This window comes from Sylvia atricapilla, chromosome 9, assembly GCF_009819655.1.
Source record: "Sylvia atricapilla isolate bSylAtr1 chromosome 9, bSylAtr1.pri, whole genome shotgun sequence".
Taxonomy (NCBI): Eukaryota; Metazoa; Chordata; class Aves; order Passeriformes; family Sylviidae; genus Sylvia; species Sylvia atricapilla.
The window spans coordinates 1,790,531-1,809,687 of NC_089148.1; the positions used below are offsets into that span (position 1 = coordinate 1,790,531).

At 43.9% G+C, this 19,157-nt stretch overlaps 1 protein-coding gene and 1 long non-coding RNA gene across 4 annotated transcripts in view; both read right to left on the reverse strand.

The window, feature by feature from the left end:
- Positions 1 to 3,373, reverse strand: part of VAV3 (vav guanine nucleotide exchange factor 3) — a 155,120-nt gene extending 151,747 nt beyond the window's left edge. For all 3 annotated transcript variants that reach the window (XM_066324575.1, XM_066324574.1, XM_066324573.1), the window contains exon 1: positions 3,104 to 3,373. In XM_066324575.1, the coding sequence (XP_066180672.1) occupies positions 3,104 to 3,307 (204 nt within the window). In that variant the 5' untranslated portion in view covers positions 3,308 to 3,373. The remainder of the gene's footprint in view (positions 1 to 3,103) is intronic.
- A 7,916-nt stretch (positions 3,374 to 11,289) lies between these two features.
- LOC136364626 (uncharacterized) lies at positions 11,290 to 12,104 on the reverse strand. The gene is made up of 2 exons (XR_010744189.1): positions 11,942 to 12,104; positions 11,290 to 11,807 (listed from the first exon to the last, which is right to left on the reverse strand). It is a non-coding gene; the product is annotated as an uncharacterized lncRNA (long non-coding RNA).
- Between the last annotated feature and the right edge of the window lie 7,053 nt (positions 12,105 to 19,157).

Below are 19,157 nucleotides of genomic sequence, written 5' to 3' on the forward strand. Positions count from 1 at the left end.
ATCAGGCTCCACCAACAAACAGCATCTGGCACCCCAGCATCAGTCACAGCCCCTCTGCATCTTTGATGTGCCTTATACAGAGTTACCAAGGACTACCAGGCAAAGCTGACCAGCATCACTGATGTGTGATCTCCCACATTTATTCTGAAAAAATAAATGTGTAACAAAATTGAAAAGACTTGATACTTATGTCAGACAACTGACGCCTACTCCCAGGTCTGCCTGAGGCACCACCTCTCACCGTCCTGTTCTTTGGAGCTGCTGCACTTGTAAGCAGCCCCCAAGACATGAAATCTTGTTCATAGACAAAGGCCTGACAAACATCAACTGCAGTAAGAGACAAGGCCAAAATCAGTCTGCCCTCAATGAGGCCCATTCATGAAGCCTTCATCCCCCCTTCTCAGTCTCTGTTATTGATTAAAAACCGTGCAGTAACAGTGCCCTGGCGCATTCTAAGACTTAGTGGAAGGAAACATCAAATCAGGGAGTACAGGAGCTGCAGCTCAGTTCTACAAGATGAGGGACAAGGGCCATATGAAGTCCAAACAACTCAGCTAAGGAGCACAGGCACAGCAGCAGTTTCTGACAGACTGCATTCAGTGGCCAAGACAATTTCCATCCTAATGCCACCCTGCTCTGCCTCCAGTGCCTGTAACTCACTATCCCACAAGGAAAGGTGAGCTAGCTAGTGTTTCTACAAGACCCCAAGATCCTATGATACAGCAACTTTATCTTGCAAATCTACTATGATGCAGTACCAGTCTACTGACAAACACTATTCTGACAAAACTCACAGTTCAGGGCACAACTCCAAGCAGATCTCACTAACTATTGAATAATCTCCAAGCCACTGAGACTTCTCCAGAAGATATTACTACAAGCTCTTTACAGTCTCAGCCACAAATTACAAGCAACTGGCAGAATTTCAACAATTTTTTTTTTTTTAATTGACACAAGTGCTTATTTCCAGCAGGAAGGATGTCTGCTTCTCAAAAGCCCCACAGAACCTCACTAACATCATCGAATCTTGAACTCGCAGAACACAAATGTAACATTCCCAGTAAATTCAACACTATGTAGAGTTACCCATCGTAGATTTTGATCCACCAACAGTTCCCTTTGTTTAAAGGGTAAAATCAGTGTAGGGCAGAGAAATGCAACACTGGAGAGAGCAGTCTACAGCACTGTGGAGTGCAGGGATCTCAGGCACACAGCAGACAGACAACTGTTGTAAATAATCCAAGATCTACAGTTATAATCCATAGCTCAAACATACTTCGAGAAATAAATATTAATCTTGATTCCCAAAACTGCCCTAACAAAGAAGACAACAAAGCATTGATAACTTAGATTTAGTAGACATAAGGAAACCACCATGGTTTTCATTAATCAAAAATAAAATTAATAGTGGTCCAGATAATCAGCATTAATTTACAATTCAAGTTGATGCAATGAGTTCGCCATCTCAAAATACTGTTAGTATCACAACCACACATTTCTAGCTCATTAAAACAAAAACCAAATATAAACCAGGACTCTGGTTTAGCAAGTGCTGAAAGTCACAAGTTGTAATGGTGCACAGAAGAAACTGAACTGGATTTCTACCACTCAGAAGCCCACCCTTCGTGCTCCATCACTGAGATGAAGTATTGCCCTGCATATGCCATTCAAGCAGGCACCTGAGCTCTCAAGCACACGGAGAAAGCCTTTATACCATTCACATCTAGTGCAAGACTCTCAGAGCTGTGACTCTGACTAGCTGAACTACGTTTTGCTTTCTGCACTCTGAGCTTCCAGAAAACACCACCTTGGTAGTAAGACTAAATAGCTACTAAATGAAAGAATTAGCAAGAAATAAAATAACGCTGTTTGCAAACAAACGTCGAGAGAGACACGGACAAAGTAGTGTAATTCACTCTACTCCTTTTTGCCAGCATCCTAAACGTGAATGGCAATTTGTATTACTATAAATCAGAAAGATAATCACAACACTGAAATGTTACAGTGTATTTGTTTCTCAATGTTTTAAAACACGTGACAGGCTCAGAAGTCAGTTTCCTTCCAAACAACATCTGCTTGGCTCCCACCATCTCTGCCGGAGCCTAGGTGTGCACGGAGCAGTGACAGGAAGCCAAGTACATATAGTCTGGTCCGGAATTATTAATATAATCTTACCTCGACATCTGAAACCAACTGAATAAGTCACAGTTACAAGACATCAGTCCAAACTAAAAACCGCATTTAAAGCAGGGGTAAATTAGGAATTACACTTAGGCATTAAATAATGATTCCTAATATCAACTTTAAAAGCCAAATATAAAACGGCCAAAATTTTTTTAAAAAAATTACTACACGGGCAACCAGCTATCAAGATCACGATTTCTCATGACTAATCGGTCTTCTCCACTCAACTCCGAAGTCACAGAAAGGAGGGAAGAGCAGCTGACTGCCGGGGCTCCTTCACCCGCCGTGCCTCCGCCGCTCCGGGCTCAGCTCCCCGGGCGCAACCTCCCTCCCCAAGCCGCGGCCACAAAAACCAGCAGCAGGAGCTCGTTGGGTTTGTAACCCGCTCACACTGAACAGTAACGCGCACAGATGTTTTCTGCTGCCCCTGGGACGACTGCAGGAACTTCTCCTTAGCGCGGCCACCCCGAGACGGGCCCGGGGACTGCGGCCCGAACCCCTCCGGTCGCGGTCCTCACGGAGGGTTCGGGAGCCGCCGGCGCTGCAGCTGCGCCCGGTGCCAGCACCCGGCCAGGGACGCGGAGAGCCCGGCCCGGGACGCGGAGAGCCCGGCCCGGGACGCGGAGAGCCCGGCCCGGGACGCGGAGAGCCCGGCCCGGGACGCGGAGAGCCCGGCCCGGGACGCGGAGAGCCCGGCGCGGACGGCGGCACCGCGCAGGGACGGTGCCCGGCCCCGAGGGCTGCCCCGGGCCGGACTCGCCCCCACCGCTGTGCAGGCGCGGAGGCTCCGGGCTGCAGCGCGATGGCTCGGGGCGCAGCCCGCTCCCGCGGGTCCCGCTCCGCGCCGAGTCCCGGGGCAATGCCCGCGGAGACCGCGCGGAGCGAAAGTCGCGGACACGGGCGGGGGGAGAGGTCTCACCTGGGACATCTGAGGGCGCAGGTTGATCTCCTTGAGGTTGATGGAGTGGCTGCGGAGGTTGTTGAGCAGCTGGCAGAGCAGCACGCCGTCGCGCAGCGTCTGCGCCAGGTCGAAGACCTGGGCCGTGTCCCAGGTCACCCGGTGGTTGGGCGGCAGCACCTTGCAGCTGATCAGCCACTGTCCGCATTGCTTCCAGGGCTCCATCCCCGACACCGCGCCGCGATGCTGCGGCCGCGGCCGCCCGTGCTGCGCCCTCCCGCCGCCGCTGCCGCCGGCCCGGCCCACCCAGAACCCGCCCAGAACCCGCCCAGAGCCCAGAACCCGCCCAGAGCCCGGCCCAGAGCCCGGCCCGGGAGGCGGCTCCACCGCCCCCGGCCCGCCCAGAGCCCGCCCGGAGCCCGGCCCTGTGCCGGAGCCCGCACCTGCCCGGCCCCGAGCCCAGAGCCCGGAGCCCCGAGCCCCGAGCCCAGAGCCCGGCCGTGTGCCGCAGCCCCGAGCCCAGAGCCCGGCCCCGAGCCCGGCCCCGAGCGCCCGCCGCCGTCACCCCGGGCCCGGCAGCGGCGATGGATCCTCTCCTGTCCCCGGCCGGTGGCGGCACCGGCGGCACACGGCGCGGCTCTGACGGGCAGGTGGAGATGGCAGCGCTTGTTCCCGCTTATTGTCACGCCTTTGTCCTGTCTCTGAGCCCACAGCGGAGCGCTCGGATGAGGTTCAAGCGGAACGCTCTCGGCGGCTTCTAGAAACGATGGAGAACACATCGTGGCGTAGCATTGTTTTCCCGTCTGTTCTCCCCTGAAGTACTCTGCAACGGCTTCAATTTTATTTGCGCTTTAAATAATGTTTAGAAATATGTTATAACTTCCAGCAAGCATTCAGACAACTTAAAATTTTTAAAAACACTAGGGATTTTATGTTACCAAGTGTGACAAATTCCAAAACCGGACAACACAAACACCAGAGTTCACAATATCCTCTAAAACTCAAAAGCTATTATTTCTTTTTGATTTTTGAAGCAGTGCTGGAAGCTTAATTTCTCAAAAAAAATCACTTCAAAGGACACAAAACCATTTTTTCTCTTTTAAAACATGCTTTCTCCTTTTTTTTCTTTAAAAAAATAATTTAAAAAAATTTAAAAGACAACACAGTCCAGGATGAGAAAGTCTTCCAAGAGCAAAACACTAACATGGTTATTCAAGGTAGTCCACAAGGCAGTCCACAACCTCCACAACTGTGGAAGTTTACACACCTCCTCGGTTAAAACCCTGACACTTATTGCTGTCTGAGCTCAGAATAATCTCACAAATCCTTTTTGATAATTTCTGAAAGAATTAATACAGCCATCATTCATTTCAGAAATTGTGACCAAGCAAGTGATTTGCATGTTTCAGTAAGGTCAATATGCTGACTTTTTTTTTTTTTTTTCCCCTCTTTCTTTAAACAGGCAGTATGCCTGCTATTCCAGGCATTTTCCTGAGCAGAACATGCCACAGGACACTCACCATTTTGCATTGCATGCCCCCAAAAAGACAAAGACAACCATGGCCCAAAGTGTAGGATCCAGCTCCATATCCTGTGACACCTGTGCCACAGCCCAGCGATGGCATGGGACAGGTATGAGTTACCTGTTACATGGCACAGGTATGAGTTACCTCGTCGGAAGGCACAAGTGCTGCTTAAGATCATGTGGGAAGGGCATTTGTGTCCACTCAGAGATGTACAGAGTTGCAAACACTGGCTTAGTTTTCAGCCCTCAGCATGCCTTACCTGGGCTGGCAAACCAAAGGGGCTCCCAGGTCTGACCAGTGCAGGAGGAGCTCACAAAGCCTCCCTGACATGTCCAAGGCATTTTAACAGAATGCAAACTCCAGTTAGAAGCAAGCAGTTTTGCATTAAGCAAAAGAGATCCTCGTTCCAAAGGACTGGTGACAGTGCAGCTGAGCTTTAAATCTTTAAAGTAGTCTTACATGGGAGAGTGTGACATCACGTTGAGTTGTCTCAGTAGTGTCTCCCTTCCCAGCAGGTCCCTCCTGCTCCATGGCCACCCGGGCAATCACAACCATGCAGCTCCCATTCCTCAGGAAATGTGAATTTGCCATTTAACAACCTCAGCCCAAACACTGGATCACCAGGAACAGGTACCTGTGCCTCCTCAGACCAACATTTGGTTGTTTTATGCCTGAGCAGCTGGAGGAGAGGGCAGGTTGCAGCACAAACATGCTATCAAAGTATCAGACTGCTTGCAACCAGGCAGAATTAGAGAGAATTTCATTCCTAATTTAAATCAAAAGGGACAGAAACTAACAGTTTGTACTGTGATCGTTTGGATATCATCACCCATCAAAATGAACACAATGCGGTTTCATCAAGAACACAATAAACACTTTCTCATAGAAATATATTTTTATGTGTGACATGTATGAACTGATAAGTGAGTAAGAATTCAGTTGTGCCCACAAGCTATCCACTCTCAGGCTGACAACAAGCATAACACCGAAGCAAACGCAGAAAGCGGAAAAGCAAAATAGATAAAAGAAACAGGAAATCATCTTCATTATCCACATCCACACTTCAGCTGCCTCCAGCCAGGATTGGTGGTAGAGCACCCTGAAAGCAACACAAACACTTGCGATGCCTTTGCAGAGATACAGAAAAATGAGCACTGTTCTGATTCATAAACAGCAATAAAAACACTTCAGGCTGGTTGCTCAAATCGATCTAATCTTTTTTTACGTGGTTATTAGGAGCAATCCAACACTCCTTAATCCAAAATTTACATCCAAGCAATACGTATGCTTTAAAGGTGATGGTTGAAGTTCTAAATATCTGAAAAACACACACTGCAGTTTTAAATCGTTTCAAAGTCATAGGATGTTATAATGCAATATTAGAACCAAATTTCATTGCAAACACACTGGTTTTTCTGCTGTATCTCATGTAATCAACTGAGTGACCTTCCTCCAGATGGAGAAGAAGCCATATAGCCATACAAATTCCAGAAAATAGTTCTCTAAAAGAGTTACATGCTTGAGAGAAGGCAAATGGATTCAAAGCCAAAATTCATGGTCAGCACAGTCTTGCTACAGCAGAAGGCAGAAATATTGCACATTCACTTTCCTCCTCTCAGAGTACCCTTAACAACCTTTTTCAGCCTCCTACATTGTCCTTTGTCATTTATTGGAAGGGGTACAACTTCTCTTTCAATCCTAAAATTTGTTCAAAATCTATTTTTTACATGGGCTTTTTTTTTTTTTTTTATTAATAGATTTAAAAAGAGAAAAAAGAAAAATCTATACCTCAAATATGAAGCCCTTTAAACTAACCAACTAACCAGTTGCTGAAGACATACTGGAAGTTGGTCCTATTTCCATCCTGTTCTTCTCCCCATACTCCACAGATGTCTGTGGATTGAAAGAGGGGCTGGTTTACAGTCACCTCAGTCCATCTTCTGCAGTTTCACCAGGACCAATCTGGCAGACAGATCTCAGCTTAGATTTTCACAGTGTTCAATGTACATCATACTTTTTTTAATGCATCAATATGCCATTTGCTGATGCAGTGTTTTCTTTAGACTTTCTATAAAAGAAATCTATCTTAAAAGAACAGCAAGCCTGATGGAGAATTGTTCCCCGAGAGGTTCACTAAACCCCAAGGTTTAGCATAGTCTCTCCTTCCAGGAGACAACTGACTCCTTACTGGGGACATAATCATAATTTTTTTTCTTTACTTGTATCCTGTACTGCATCCTATGAAGGCAGCACCTTTCCAACTCTTTTCTTGTTGCTTTACTTAAAAAAACCAACCCAACCTACCTGCATTTGTTTAATAGGGGGCACATTTGCAAGCTTCCTGAAATAATTACTTCCTGGTGTCACCACGGCTGCTGCATTTAAACTATTTGTGTTTCTCAGCTTGGGGAAAATTAATAAATGAAATAGAAAAAGTAATAAATTAATAAATGTACACGCATTCCCTCTTGTTCAGTTACACTTGCAGACAAAATAGTGCCCATGAGCTCCAAGCACAAACCCGCTGTGTGCAAGGTACCAAACAAGGATAACAAAAGGGTAGATCTCTTCCCAAAGAGCAGCTCTTCACTTCCTTCTTACTCGCTTTATCAATGGATTCCTCAGTTCTGGTGCTTAAAGTTTTCCTGCCTTTTGATGACTGCTCTTGAGTGCATTTTTAAATGCTACAGGCAGAAAGAGGTGCAAGCACAAGCAAAGAAGTGCCCTCCTTTGGGGTACCAAAGGCCCACTAAAGCCTTGGCTGAGCCAGCCGTGTTCCCATCCCAGTTAGACCCACTCAATTATACCAGTAAAATCACTGAATTTCATGTCATCTGCAAATGAGAACATGTAGTCTCACGTCTTGGCCATTTGTATCTTTCTCACATTTGGATGCACATTGAACTACCACTGCTCCTGGCCAGAAGCCTCCCTTGAGCCTCTTTGCTTCTGGCTGGATGGGAACAGCAGGCAGGTGGCTGTAGTCCAGGATTTCATAAGGAGCCTGCTTATCTTGCAGTACAAGTAAATGAGGCTGACCAGAATTCTTCAGTAATTTCTGGCTGCTGCACATGAGTATCAGCATGGATCAAGGTTTTCCAGATGCATCTGGCTGTATCCTATGGGTACAGGCTCCTGTTTCAGAATTACTTCGGGAACTTTGCAGAAAGTGAAAAAGCGGCACTATTTGGTTCTTATTAACCATTTGTGTTATTGTCTTATACTACAATACAACCTGAATTTCAGCAAAGCATTATGTTTTATTTTAAATAACTGTTTCAAGCAAGCGTGGAAGAAGTTAGAGACAATTGACCTGAAATCTAAATGAAGCATTGAAAACAAAACAAAAATTACATTAAGTAAACAATAAAGGAGGGGGATGTATGGAGCTCAGCACTGAATTTAGTTTTCATTAAAAACCTGGAAGATGCAGAGAAATAATTTGATGTATCGATGTATAGGTATTTATAAACTGAAAGGATTTCTAAATGCTAACACACCAAACAAACACCAAGATATTGTTTTCAGCAAAAAATTGACTGAATGCATAAAATACACCTAAGAAATCAGTGATGGTGCAAGGGAAGATCCACCCAGATTAGTCAAAGTGAAATAAGACATTAAAGCAGTCAAAGAGCCTGCCTATCTCTAACAACTACCAAATAATCACCTTCAGAGTTGAAGGCGTTAGCTCACCTCTCCTGACAAAAACCTCGTTTTTATTGAAGTTAACAGAAATTTGTCCCATTTTACTGTCCAGAATCCTGTGCTGAATTCCTAAAATAGGATATTTGATTTCCAGAAGACCAAGTTTCAGCTTTCTAAAAACCATTCACACAAATGGAGAAAGCTGTTGATGTGCCACCTGTTTATGCTGAAAAATAGGGAAGCCAGACTCAGGCAGCCACTCACCTCCTGCCAGTGGGAAGCCATAGCATTTATGATAAGGAAAACATTTATGGGCAGGAAAAAGAAAGCAAATTGTCCTATACTACTTTATGTATTTTAACCAAAATATCAAAAAGACTTCATAAGAATCCAAGCAAGTTGATATAGTAAATAAAATAGTAACCCTGCTTCTGTTTTTTTACCCCTTTCTCCCAGTTTATCTCCATTTCTCATCTTCCACAGGTTGTTTTCGACAGTCTGATGATGATTTCAAGGCAAACCCAAATCAGATCACAGGACAGAAAAACTTCCCTGTTCGCTCAAGACAGAAGGAAAAGAGATGCTGACAAAAATAATTTTGTGGTCTCAGCTGACAAGTGGTATTTTTATCACAAGTCAGGGTGTTCAAGTTCATAAGACCAAGAAATGAAAAGCTAGAAACTGGCACAAGTAAGCCCTAAAGCAAGGAAAAAGGGGGGGCTTTTATGTTTTTTTATAGTCTATTCAGTACCCAAAACCAAGAATCCAGAAAGGTTTTCCTACATGAAAAAAAGAGATCAATTGCTGAAAGTGACACACACAGGAAGCATTGCACTGGATGAGCTCTGAATATATAGATACCGAAGAAAAAACTTGACATTAAAATAAAAAGTCTCTATCTACCAAGAGTTTGGAAACACTGAAAAGTCTCATTCATGAAATACCTACTCAAACAGTGAAAGAATATCTGAAGTAATGTTTCTAACTCTATTACTAATAGAATATTTATTTTAAAATTACTGCTATTAGGGAGTTGAATTTTTCATATCCTAAAGGCACAATTTACTAGCAGCCTCTAGTCTCATGCTGTGTTAACTGCTAGAATAAATAGGGCAGTCACACAGAATCTGAGACACTGTTCCTGATTTCCATTTACAATGTTAAATCTGTATTTACATACTAATCTAAGTTCAGTAAATAAAAGTTTCTTTTCATGCTTAGAGTCAAAAACGTTAATAATTTTTAACAACGGAACATTCATATTTATTTTTAGAGAACTCAGCAGGCAAAATATTTCTAAACACTCAGTAGGCAGGGAAGCATCATCTCTAAAGTTACCCATACTTGTCTCCCCTCAGAAATAAAGAGCATGAATATTTCAGAACATTCTGCTCCCTACTTTTTTTTTAGCTTTTTATAAATGAGTGTACCTGGTTATTGTTTGTCTAATGAGGCTGGGCCAACACTAGACTGCAAAACAGCAGAGATTGAAGAGATAAGGGGCTCTTTATTCAGGCCATTGGGATTGAATTTGCAGACAACCATGCTAAACCAAAGTAATAGTGGCCATGGAACCTTCACCTACAGAAAAAAAGCCATCACAAGCTTGGGACCAGAATTCTCAGATGTCCCCTGAATGTTGTATACTTCCATTTCTGCAGGTTCAGTTTTAGACATGTGAGACCCCACTCCCCTGGGTGCCAAGAACACTTATTCTGGAAAAAAAAACCCCAAACCCATCTCATTCTAAGTTTTGAATTTTACTAGAATCCCCACTTCAGTTGAAGTCCATGATATCTATAGCTGTGAGTAACCTGGGTTATAAAGCTGTGTATCCAAATTAGAGACCTTGTTAATACGACCAGTAGTGTCCTAAATCAACCACAGCCAAGCAAGACACTGACAGGCAAAAATTACCCTCTATCTTAAGACATCATCTTGTTGATATCAGAATTCCCCAGTCCTGGTTGAGAAATATTGCTCTTGAGATAAAACCATCGGAGTGAAATAATGATTTAGAAACAAAAATATTGAAATCTATATCTACAGATCGACTATATAGACTAATGTTAGAAATTAATTGCTGTGCTCTTGCTATATTAGAAATTGTGGTAGATGTGTGCCAATTTAAGGCACTTCAGACTTCCCCATGCCATGAAAGCACCAAGCAGCACACATGGCAAGGATGTCCTTCATAACTGCCTCTCCTTGTGCAGCCGTGGAAAGTGGACTCTACAATATCTGAATGACGACCAAGAGCCACACTGAGAAATTTCTCAGGGGTTCATTTTCAGGTATGTTATAACTTAAATGATCGTAAAACTGCTGTGGAGAAGACAGAAGTTGCCCTGCTATCAAGGTGCATTTGTAGCTTAGGTTTATATGAGGTCAGTGGTACATGCGGCAAACCCAAGTTGTAAAACTATTTCACCCTCTCTCCATTTTTCTTAAAAAGCTGTACCAGGACTAGAATAGGAGGGCAGGTCCATTACTGCCTGCAAAATTCCTACAGTTAACTCTGGCCTATCTATAAACTTGTTTTGTGTTCTGTGAGCCACCATCTCATCCTCAAGAAAGTGAGGGATTGCCAGAAAACAGCTCACTGAAAAAGTGAATACGTACTTCTGGAATGCAACAGTAAAGAAGCCAGACTCTCTGTTAGGATGCAGGTTGTATTAAAGACACAGTGAACACAAACACAACCTGCCTTAAAGAGCTTATGAAGGTAACATGGACTTCAGTCCACTAAACCAAAGGTCTAACCACCCCCAGGCATAGCAGAAGTGTCTGCTAAAGGAGTGAGCTAATAGGCAAAACTAAGAGAAAATTCAGTGTCCAAACGTCACTTAACTTGCCTCCTATTTTTATTCTTCCATGTTTCCCTGCAGCCAGACCTTCTTAAATCACTGCAACTTGCACACAAGGTTCAACCAAGGAAAACAAAGCTGGAATTACACCACCTGTACCACACTGCAGCACTTCCCCCATCCTGGATAAAAAGGCACTTTACAAAACAGCCTGAAAATGTCGCTATCCCGGGCACAATTTTAATGGCAATAAATGCTTACATGACATCAAAAGGCTTCAGATCCAAAACAGATAAACTGATGTAAAGTAGGCTTTTTAAAGGAGTAAAACCTCGCAGTAATAGAAAGACACAAGTATGACCAGCGCAATTTCAACCCCAGCAAATCCTCTCAGCATGAACTGGAGCAGAATCTGATGCTACAATCACAAAAAAAAAAAATTTTCCCTTGTTCCAAGGGAGAGTTGTTCCTACCAGTTCGGTTCCCAAATTGCTGGTTTATATTGTCTCCTTCACTGGGTTTACAGATAGCATGTACAAATGAATGCAGGAGAAAAATACAGAGTTTAATTCGTTGGCTCTTATTTCTCTTGTTCGCAGGGAGGTACCAAGGGACAGAAGAAGAGCGGACAAGGACAGGCAGAGGTCTGTGAGCAGAGATGCTGTCCTGGGATGGAGCAGGAACAACGCTGAGCAGGCAGAAAGCCCCAGCCCCACTCAGAAGCCCCGGAGGTATGCAGAACACCTGAGGATTGATGCAAGGCAAATCATGGGCCATTCCCAAAAGCCAGTCTTTAGTCTCCGGGGGAACTAATGGCTCCCAGGTGTCTCAGCCTGAGCTGAACTGCTCTGGCACGCAGTTATCCTAAACCAACCCACCCCCACCAGAATCCACGTGGGCTTATGGAGGTCCCTGTTGGGTGTCCAAGTGAATACAAAATAGGTTAAACTCCTCTGAAGGCTGTTCTTGGAGTGTTTTGTGATTGGCAGGTTTTCTACAAATTTATCTGCCCTGCCTAGTTTGTCAACATCATCCTCACATGGAAATAGAGGGGTTTGGTTTTTTTCCTCAGACACTCTATGTGTTATAAATGCAATAATACAAGGCTTTGTGGTGATCCAGAATAATGGAGAATGATCGGTACTCCAGGGATAATCGATGCCTTTATCTCTGCCAGCTCTGACATTCATTCCCTGCCGCTGGAGACAGCAGAACTATGGACAGCAGTCCCTGGGGAGCTCTTGTCTGCAGGTGGTGCATATGCAAAGAGTCTGCCATGAATCTGAAAAGGCATCTGAAAAGGAGCACGTTCCAGGCACCCGGGTGGTGAAATGCTGTGTTTGAGCTCAGCTGATAAGGTGCAATTCAGCTGCCGCTTGGCTGGCTAAGTAAGCGCTGCCTTGCATGGCAATGTCTGATAATGAGGTCCCAAACGTAGCTCAGAATTCCAGCCCAGTCTGCAAGGATGAGAAAGTACTCACAAATCCACTGCTGGAACAGGAAAAAATGCAAAATCGATTTTTAAAGAATACAAAATTGATACAAAAGTACATGCACAATGATATGCCTACATTGTCCTTTTCCTCTTCAATTAAAAATTAAACAAACATTTCCAATAGCATGATCCATCTACCACCATTTTCTCCAAAAGGAGAGTGTGGCAAACATAAGGTTGTACAGATCTAAGCGAGTTTCCCCTCTAGATAAGAACAACACTGGAAATGTTTGGCGTGGGCTTTCCCCCCTTCTGGAGAGGGGGTCCTGTGGCACTGTGGCACCATACAAGAGCCACAAATTTCTCCTCAATTTACCATTAACTACTTTTTAAATATTTGTTGGCATATAAGAGGCATTTGTTTATATTTGTTTGGAATTCAGGTACCCGTGAAAGCAAATGTCCGAATTTCCTTTCCATTTTCAGGATGCTTTGCTCATGGAGTTCAGCACAGATCTCAGTTTCCCTTCAAAGAGCCCAGGCAGCACACGTAGTCTTTTAGAGGGGTTTGGTTTGGGTTTTTTCCCTAGGAGTGAGGGTGTAAGTGACATATTCAAAGCAACCAGTTAGAGTCTGGTTGCTCATTTCATGTTCACTGCTAACAACCCTCTGTATGTGTCCACAGCACTTGTAGATCCTGGGATAAATTTATCCCTGGTGAAAAAAAGCTAATTTCAATAGTTATCCTAGGCATGAATTTGAGTCACTATGTCCTTTCAAAATGAGCCTGTTGGGATTACAGGACTGCAGTTAAGCTCAGATATAAGAGTTAGCAAGATCAAGGCCACTGTGGGATCACAATTACAACTGAGAAAAACAAATAGACTGATGAGCTGCCAGCCAAGCATATGAAAATGAATAGCAATTTTAACTATCAGCTACTTGTAACAGCATGCTCATACTTGGACCTCAGATACCTTAAACGATCTGGAAGTTCAACATGATGATTACCCTAAAAAAGGAGAAAAAGCCCATGTGGATAATAGTTGTTAGGAGACAGTTATGTTTTAAGCAGATGGTAAAAAGTGTCACTTTGAGGCAAAATATAGCTCTTCCTTCTGTTGAATAATTAATGAAAAGCTCTTTCCCCGCTGTAGCTGTTGTTACTGTGTGACTGAATGGTCTCCATTTAATAAGGTATGAGCTCAAGGCACCTCTCACAATCAGATTTTTTTCCAAGACTGATATCTGTTGTTATCTCTCTCTCTCCTGAACCTTTTCCACAAGACAAATTCTGCTGTGTCTAATTAAGCAGAGCTTCCAGTGACAGTAATCAAGGCAGTTTGATTTAGCAGTACAGCCTCCTTTTATTAGAGAAATCCTGACTCCACTGAAGGCAGCCGAAGCCTTGACATTGAGTTGAGCCACGCAGACATGCCATGTGCTGAGATCTCCCTCTTCAATGAATTGTATCATTCTGCTGGTTTACACCAGGACAAAGGGTCATTTTCTCAGAAGGAAACAATTTTTCAAGTACTTGGATATATTCACTGGAAGTAATTCAAATACACCTGAACTAAAAAAATAGATAATGCAATCAGCTCTAATTTCAGGGATATTATCCTAATATTTAGAGCTTCTTATGATACCAACTGCCATGAGCTATTGCCATTATATTCTTGCACGTGTTTCAGAACAGAAGGAGGATCTGGGAGCCTAGGAAGACAGAAAAAGAAAAAAAAAAAAAAAAAGAAGGAAAAAGTGAGATTAAAAATGAGAAGAAAAGGAGGCAGTCAGGGAAGGGCACAAGAGATAATGCCCCAACTTACCATAAAGTGAAGAACTCTGATGTAGACAAAGTGGTGGGGCAGGTAATAAAAGGACATTTGAAGCCAGCAGCTCAATGCCTGACTGTAGTGCCAGCCCAAGCAGAGCATGAGCAGAGGGGAAAGCAGCCACTTCAGACTTTCTCTTAATTAATGCATTTAGCTGCAGTATTTGTCACCAAGTACTGGGTTTGTGCAAGCCCAGCACCAGCAGGAACTCAAAGCCATTGTCAAATTCTGTGTGTACTTGGAGATCTACAACCCAAAAGTTACCTCTGTCTCCACAGGCAGCGAAGGGAAACCCTTGGAACCACATGATGCAGACAGCAGGGAGCTGCCAGCTCAGCAGAGCCTCTGTAATAGTTTGAATCTCAACCTCTGGCTCTCCCCCACTGCCAGGGCTTGCATCCCTGTCAGCTACAGCCCCCCCCAGAATCTCAGGGAATCTAGCTGTGTTCTGGGAAAGGATGAACTTGCTGATGGGTGAGGATGGAGTGGTGTGGACTGCCTGCCTTTCCTTACCACGCTGAGATCACAGCTAAGGGGTGTTTCAGTGCACAGTTCTCGTTTTTTAAAAGCAGGGCATTAGTGCTCTTCCTTACATCCCTTCCTTGCATCTCTTACAGTAAGAGATGGCTGTGGCAGCTGGAGGAAGGCATCATTTACAGTGCAAAACCAGAAAAGAAGACAAGAGGAACAGTTGTTCACTTCTGGCTGGACCACCTGAACTCGGTGGTGTCGCCCAGGATACTGCACTGAGCTCATGCTCTGGCTACATTAAAGGTTTATAACTAGAGAAAGAGAATTAATTCATTCATGTTCACACAGGGTGGGCAGATGGAAACCAGACCTTTTCTCCTCTCTCTGCAGCCTCTCAGCTCTAGGGCAAGACTCCAGAGTCCTGAGGCATTGGTGCCACAGGAAAACAGCCACTTGGTTTCTGGCAATAAACACTGGTGGGTGAGACAAAGCTTCCATGTTCCCTCTTACCTTCACCTTGGCTTCTGCAATTAAAGACAAAAGATGATTTCACATCAGAGGGCATTTCATTGAGTCAGTCCATGCATGCAAATAAATGCCCTTCACCACAGCAGAAACGGAGTACGGAAATGCAAGCATTAAACACACTAAATTTTTAGTATGGCTGTCAGAGTAGTGTAAACAGCTCTTCCTATTAGGTCCTGTGATCCAGATCCTGCCTGAAATTAAACCTTAAATCTCCTCCTGGAGATTGCATGCTAGCAGATTCCTTTGTATAATACTCACAGCTTGCCTTCAAACGTGTGCTGCATAAATAGCTCAGGGAAAGGAAACAAACTCAAAGTCACGCTTGTAAATTATTTGATCATGCTATTCAGTATTTGCCAAATCCCCTCATCTTTCTACAGAAAAAGAGAGGTTCCTGATGCCCCACGATCACAGCAAATTCTTTCAAGAGAAATCCCAGAGCTGACAATCTGCAGCCCCTTGTAAGACACAGCGAGGCAAACAAAAGACATCTGATACCGATGACTCTGAAGAATGCTGCTGTAAGTCAGCTGTATTGGTCTTGCAGAAACCCTGAGCTATTTCTTGTCGGTTGTCTGCCTTCAGCTTTCCAACAAGGACTAGCAGCTAATGTAATGCTGCTGCAAGTTTACAGAAGACTCTCTTTTTAAAGAAAATGTTTCTAAGCATCAGGTTTTCCTAGGCAGGAAAATTTCCTAGGAAATTTCCAGGATATCTGCTGCACTTTGCCTGAAGTCTCTTTCACCAGTCCTGGAATGGGCATGGGCAGCCAGGCCCTACATCCCAGAATAAACAAACCTGCTGGATTCAAGGTAAAGCCAAGTTTTGCTCCAGACCAAGCTGCAGAGGCTGGAATTACACTGGGAGCCAACCTGGTTCTTCTGCACTGCACTTTGTGTATGATTCTGCAATAATCCTGGCTTTTTTCACACAAGCTCACAGCAAGGAAACAAAATTCATGTTGAAAATACAGATTATTTGAATCCTTGCAGTGACCACGGTTCATGTCTAGGAACACTATTAGCACTTCAGCAGCATGAGCACTGTCTTGAAGGCAATCAGTGTTCAGTGATCAGAGATCTCTCTTTAGCAGCATTGACCTTGAGCTCTAAACACGGTGGATGACAACAACCAGGTATTTATTTAAAATTAAAGAGCGAGGACCAGCCCAGGACTTCTCAAAAATCAAAGACACAGAAACTGCAGAAAATGGCAATGCAGGAAGAAGCCCTTGAAGTGTCACTCAAGTGTATGCCGTTCAAGTAAAATGCCATTCTGAGAGTTAAAAACTAAAAAAATTATTCTAACAAAAAGGATATAAATGAAAATTGAAAATATCTAAATGCAAGGCCAGGCAATGAGCTCAGAGATAAGGGTTTGTCCATCATCTGTTGGGGCACAGACAGCTTTTACTGGTGTGTTACAGCACCTTTCCTCAGCTGAATTTGCAGGGGAGCCAGGGTTGCTTTTGTCCTTCTGCATTCCACCCAACTGCATCTTTGACTCGTGATCTACCTGAAGAGTGAGTGACAGTGAAGACCCAATTCCAACCTTTGCTCATCGTTTGCATTTGGTACATTCCTGGCTTTTTTCTCCCCTGCCAAGTCTAATGCTGGGTGTGAAATGGGGATCATTTCCCCTTTTCTTGGTGCTGTCTCCAGCTCTAAAGGCCCATTAATTCAGGACAAACAACAGTAACAAACCCAAGTAATAACTTCCAACCAAATGTTGCAGGTAACAACAACAAGTTTCACAGGAAACTTTCAGGTAAAGTGCTGGGGATTGCTGAATGAGACTACAGCTAAAAGCTGTTCTTTCTCCATTTTGTACACACGTTTTAGTTTTCTAGTTTAAAAGAACTGTTTGAAAAGACAAGTGGGGTCTTTTTGTCCACTCTAACTTGCCAAATTTTGTTAATATTTCAAAGCAAGAGGTACAACTTCTCAGGACATTTGATTGATCCCTGTGGTACTGCTGGATATCTGACAGGCTGCTGAAGCAGAACAGGGGTATGCAGCCTCCACACAAGCAGAGATATCTACCCAAAATGCACATTAGCAGAGAATCAGCTGCTTTGATAAAGGAGTGCTTCGAACAGTAGGAATTTAGGGAGATATTTACTTTTACTGTCATGGTGAGCATTTCTGGATATTTAAATTAAGCTACTGATGAAGTTAAAGGAAGAGCTACTTGGAAGATACCAGCTCTTACTTTATGTTAGTTACCATCAGAAACTGTAAGAGCATGGGGCTGCAGGTGTGACTACAAAGGAAATAAGCGTTACATTTGTATATTTCCCACAGATAAAAACCTAGGAGCCTGCAGTAAATTGAGGGAGCATGATGCTCCTTTTCAAGATACTGTGATTAATTTTTGAGCTAAAATTCTTCCCAGGCCCAACTCTATTCTGATAGATGACCATATAAACATGCAATTTGTCATTTCGTACTGCACTTCTCTCCTTTTACTGACTCACACCTGATCGTGCTTACAAGAAGATGTTATACTTTGATTCTCTTATGGTCCATGTAGTGGATGAAGAAGTGACAGCTTGGGAATGTGTTTATGAAGCAATGTGAAACATCTGCTTCTGTCTTTCAACACACACTACATGCTTTACCTATTCACAGGACACACAATTTATATACAATTCACAATCATACCCACCAAACTATTACAACTATTAATGCAATTATGATATAAACCTTAGTGCAGGAAGGAGCAGTTTCTTTAACCACCAAGGCACTGGGTGTCTGAAATCCCCCACATATTTTATGTCCCCAGCCCATGATTGCATGTCCCACCATCACAGCCAGCAGATCCCTGGATAGTAGAGACTACAGTAGAAAAAGTCCACCACAGAAATGCCACTCACCCATTTTTCACTCCCAGAAGAAGCCTTGTGCCTGGACGTACAGCTGGGGCAGTTCCTGTCCTTGCCCAGGGGGTGAGGCTGGCACACAGCAGGACAAGGTGACAGCACAGCTCTGCTGCTGAGCACGTTTGCATGGCTACACACATCCCCTGGCAGGGTTCAGCGCCAGCCAGGGCAGCCCTGCACCTGGGCATAAGCTCCTGTCACCTTACAGGCATTCAAATGGCTGTCCTGCTCCTGGTGCCATTCTAATGAGTGGTTACACAATGGTACCTGCCTGTGGCCTGGCTGTACTCTGCAGAAAACAAAGAAACCCACACAAATCCCCCCACTTTTTTTTTCTTACACTAAGTCTTACAAACAGAAATGTAGGGTTAATGAGTGTCCAGAGTCTGAGAGTAGGTAAACAACTCAAGAAGTAGGACGGTACAGCTAATAAAAAAGACAAGCTAAAAGCACATACACTAATGATTTCTGACAGTAGAGAGAAACCCTTTCTTTTCATTCATGAAATAACCTGAATTTAAACTACTTGGAGAAGTGATCATCTTCTAATAGACAGAGTGCATATTTGGGACTTAAAAGAGATGGAAAGTGAAAATTTTGCAAAAGTCATTGGGGAATTTAAATCCTTGTTTAATTGGTGCTGCATGAGCTGCCAGGAATAATTACTAAGGCTAAATTTAACTGCTCTGGCAGTACTTCCCTTTCAGACAGATTGGTTTGGCCAAAGCCCAGGAGATCTAAAGCAGGTCCATCTTTTCAGTGGTGCCAGGGAAGACCTGAGCTGAAGGAGATGTGCTTCTGAAGACCTGCAACCATTTTGTGTTCAATGGCACTGAAAAGCAACTCCTCTGCTATGAGGTGCTGTTTGAGCCTGAAAACTTTTCGGTGTGGCTGCAAACCGGTGAAACCAGACACAACCAAACCGGCGGGTTTCCTCTTCTGAG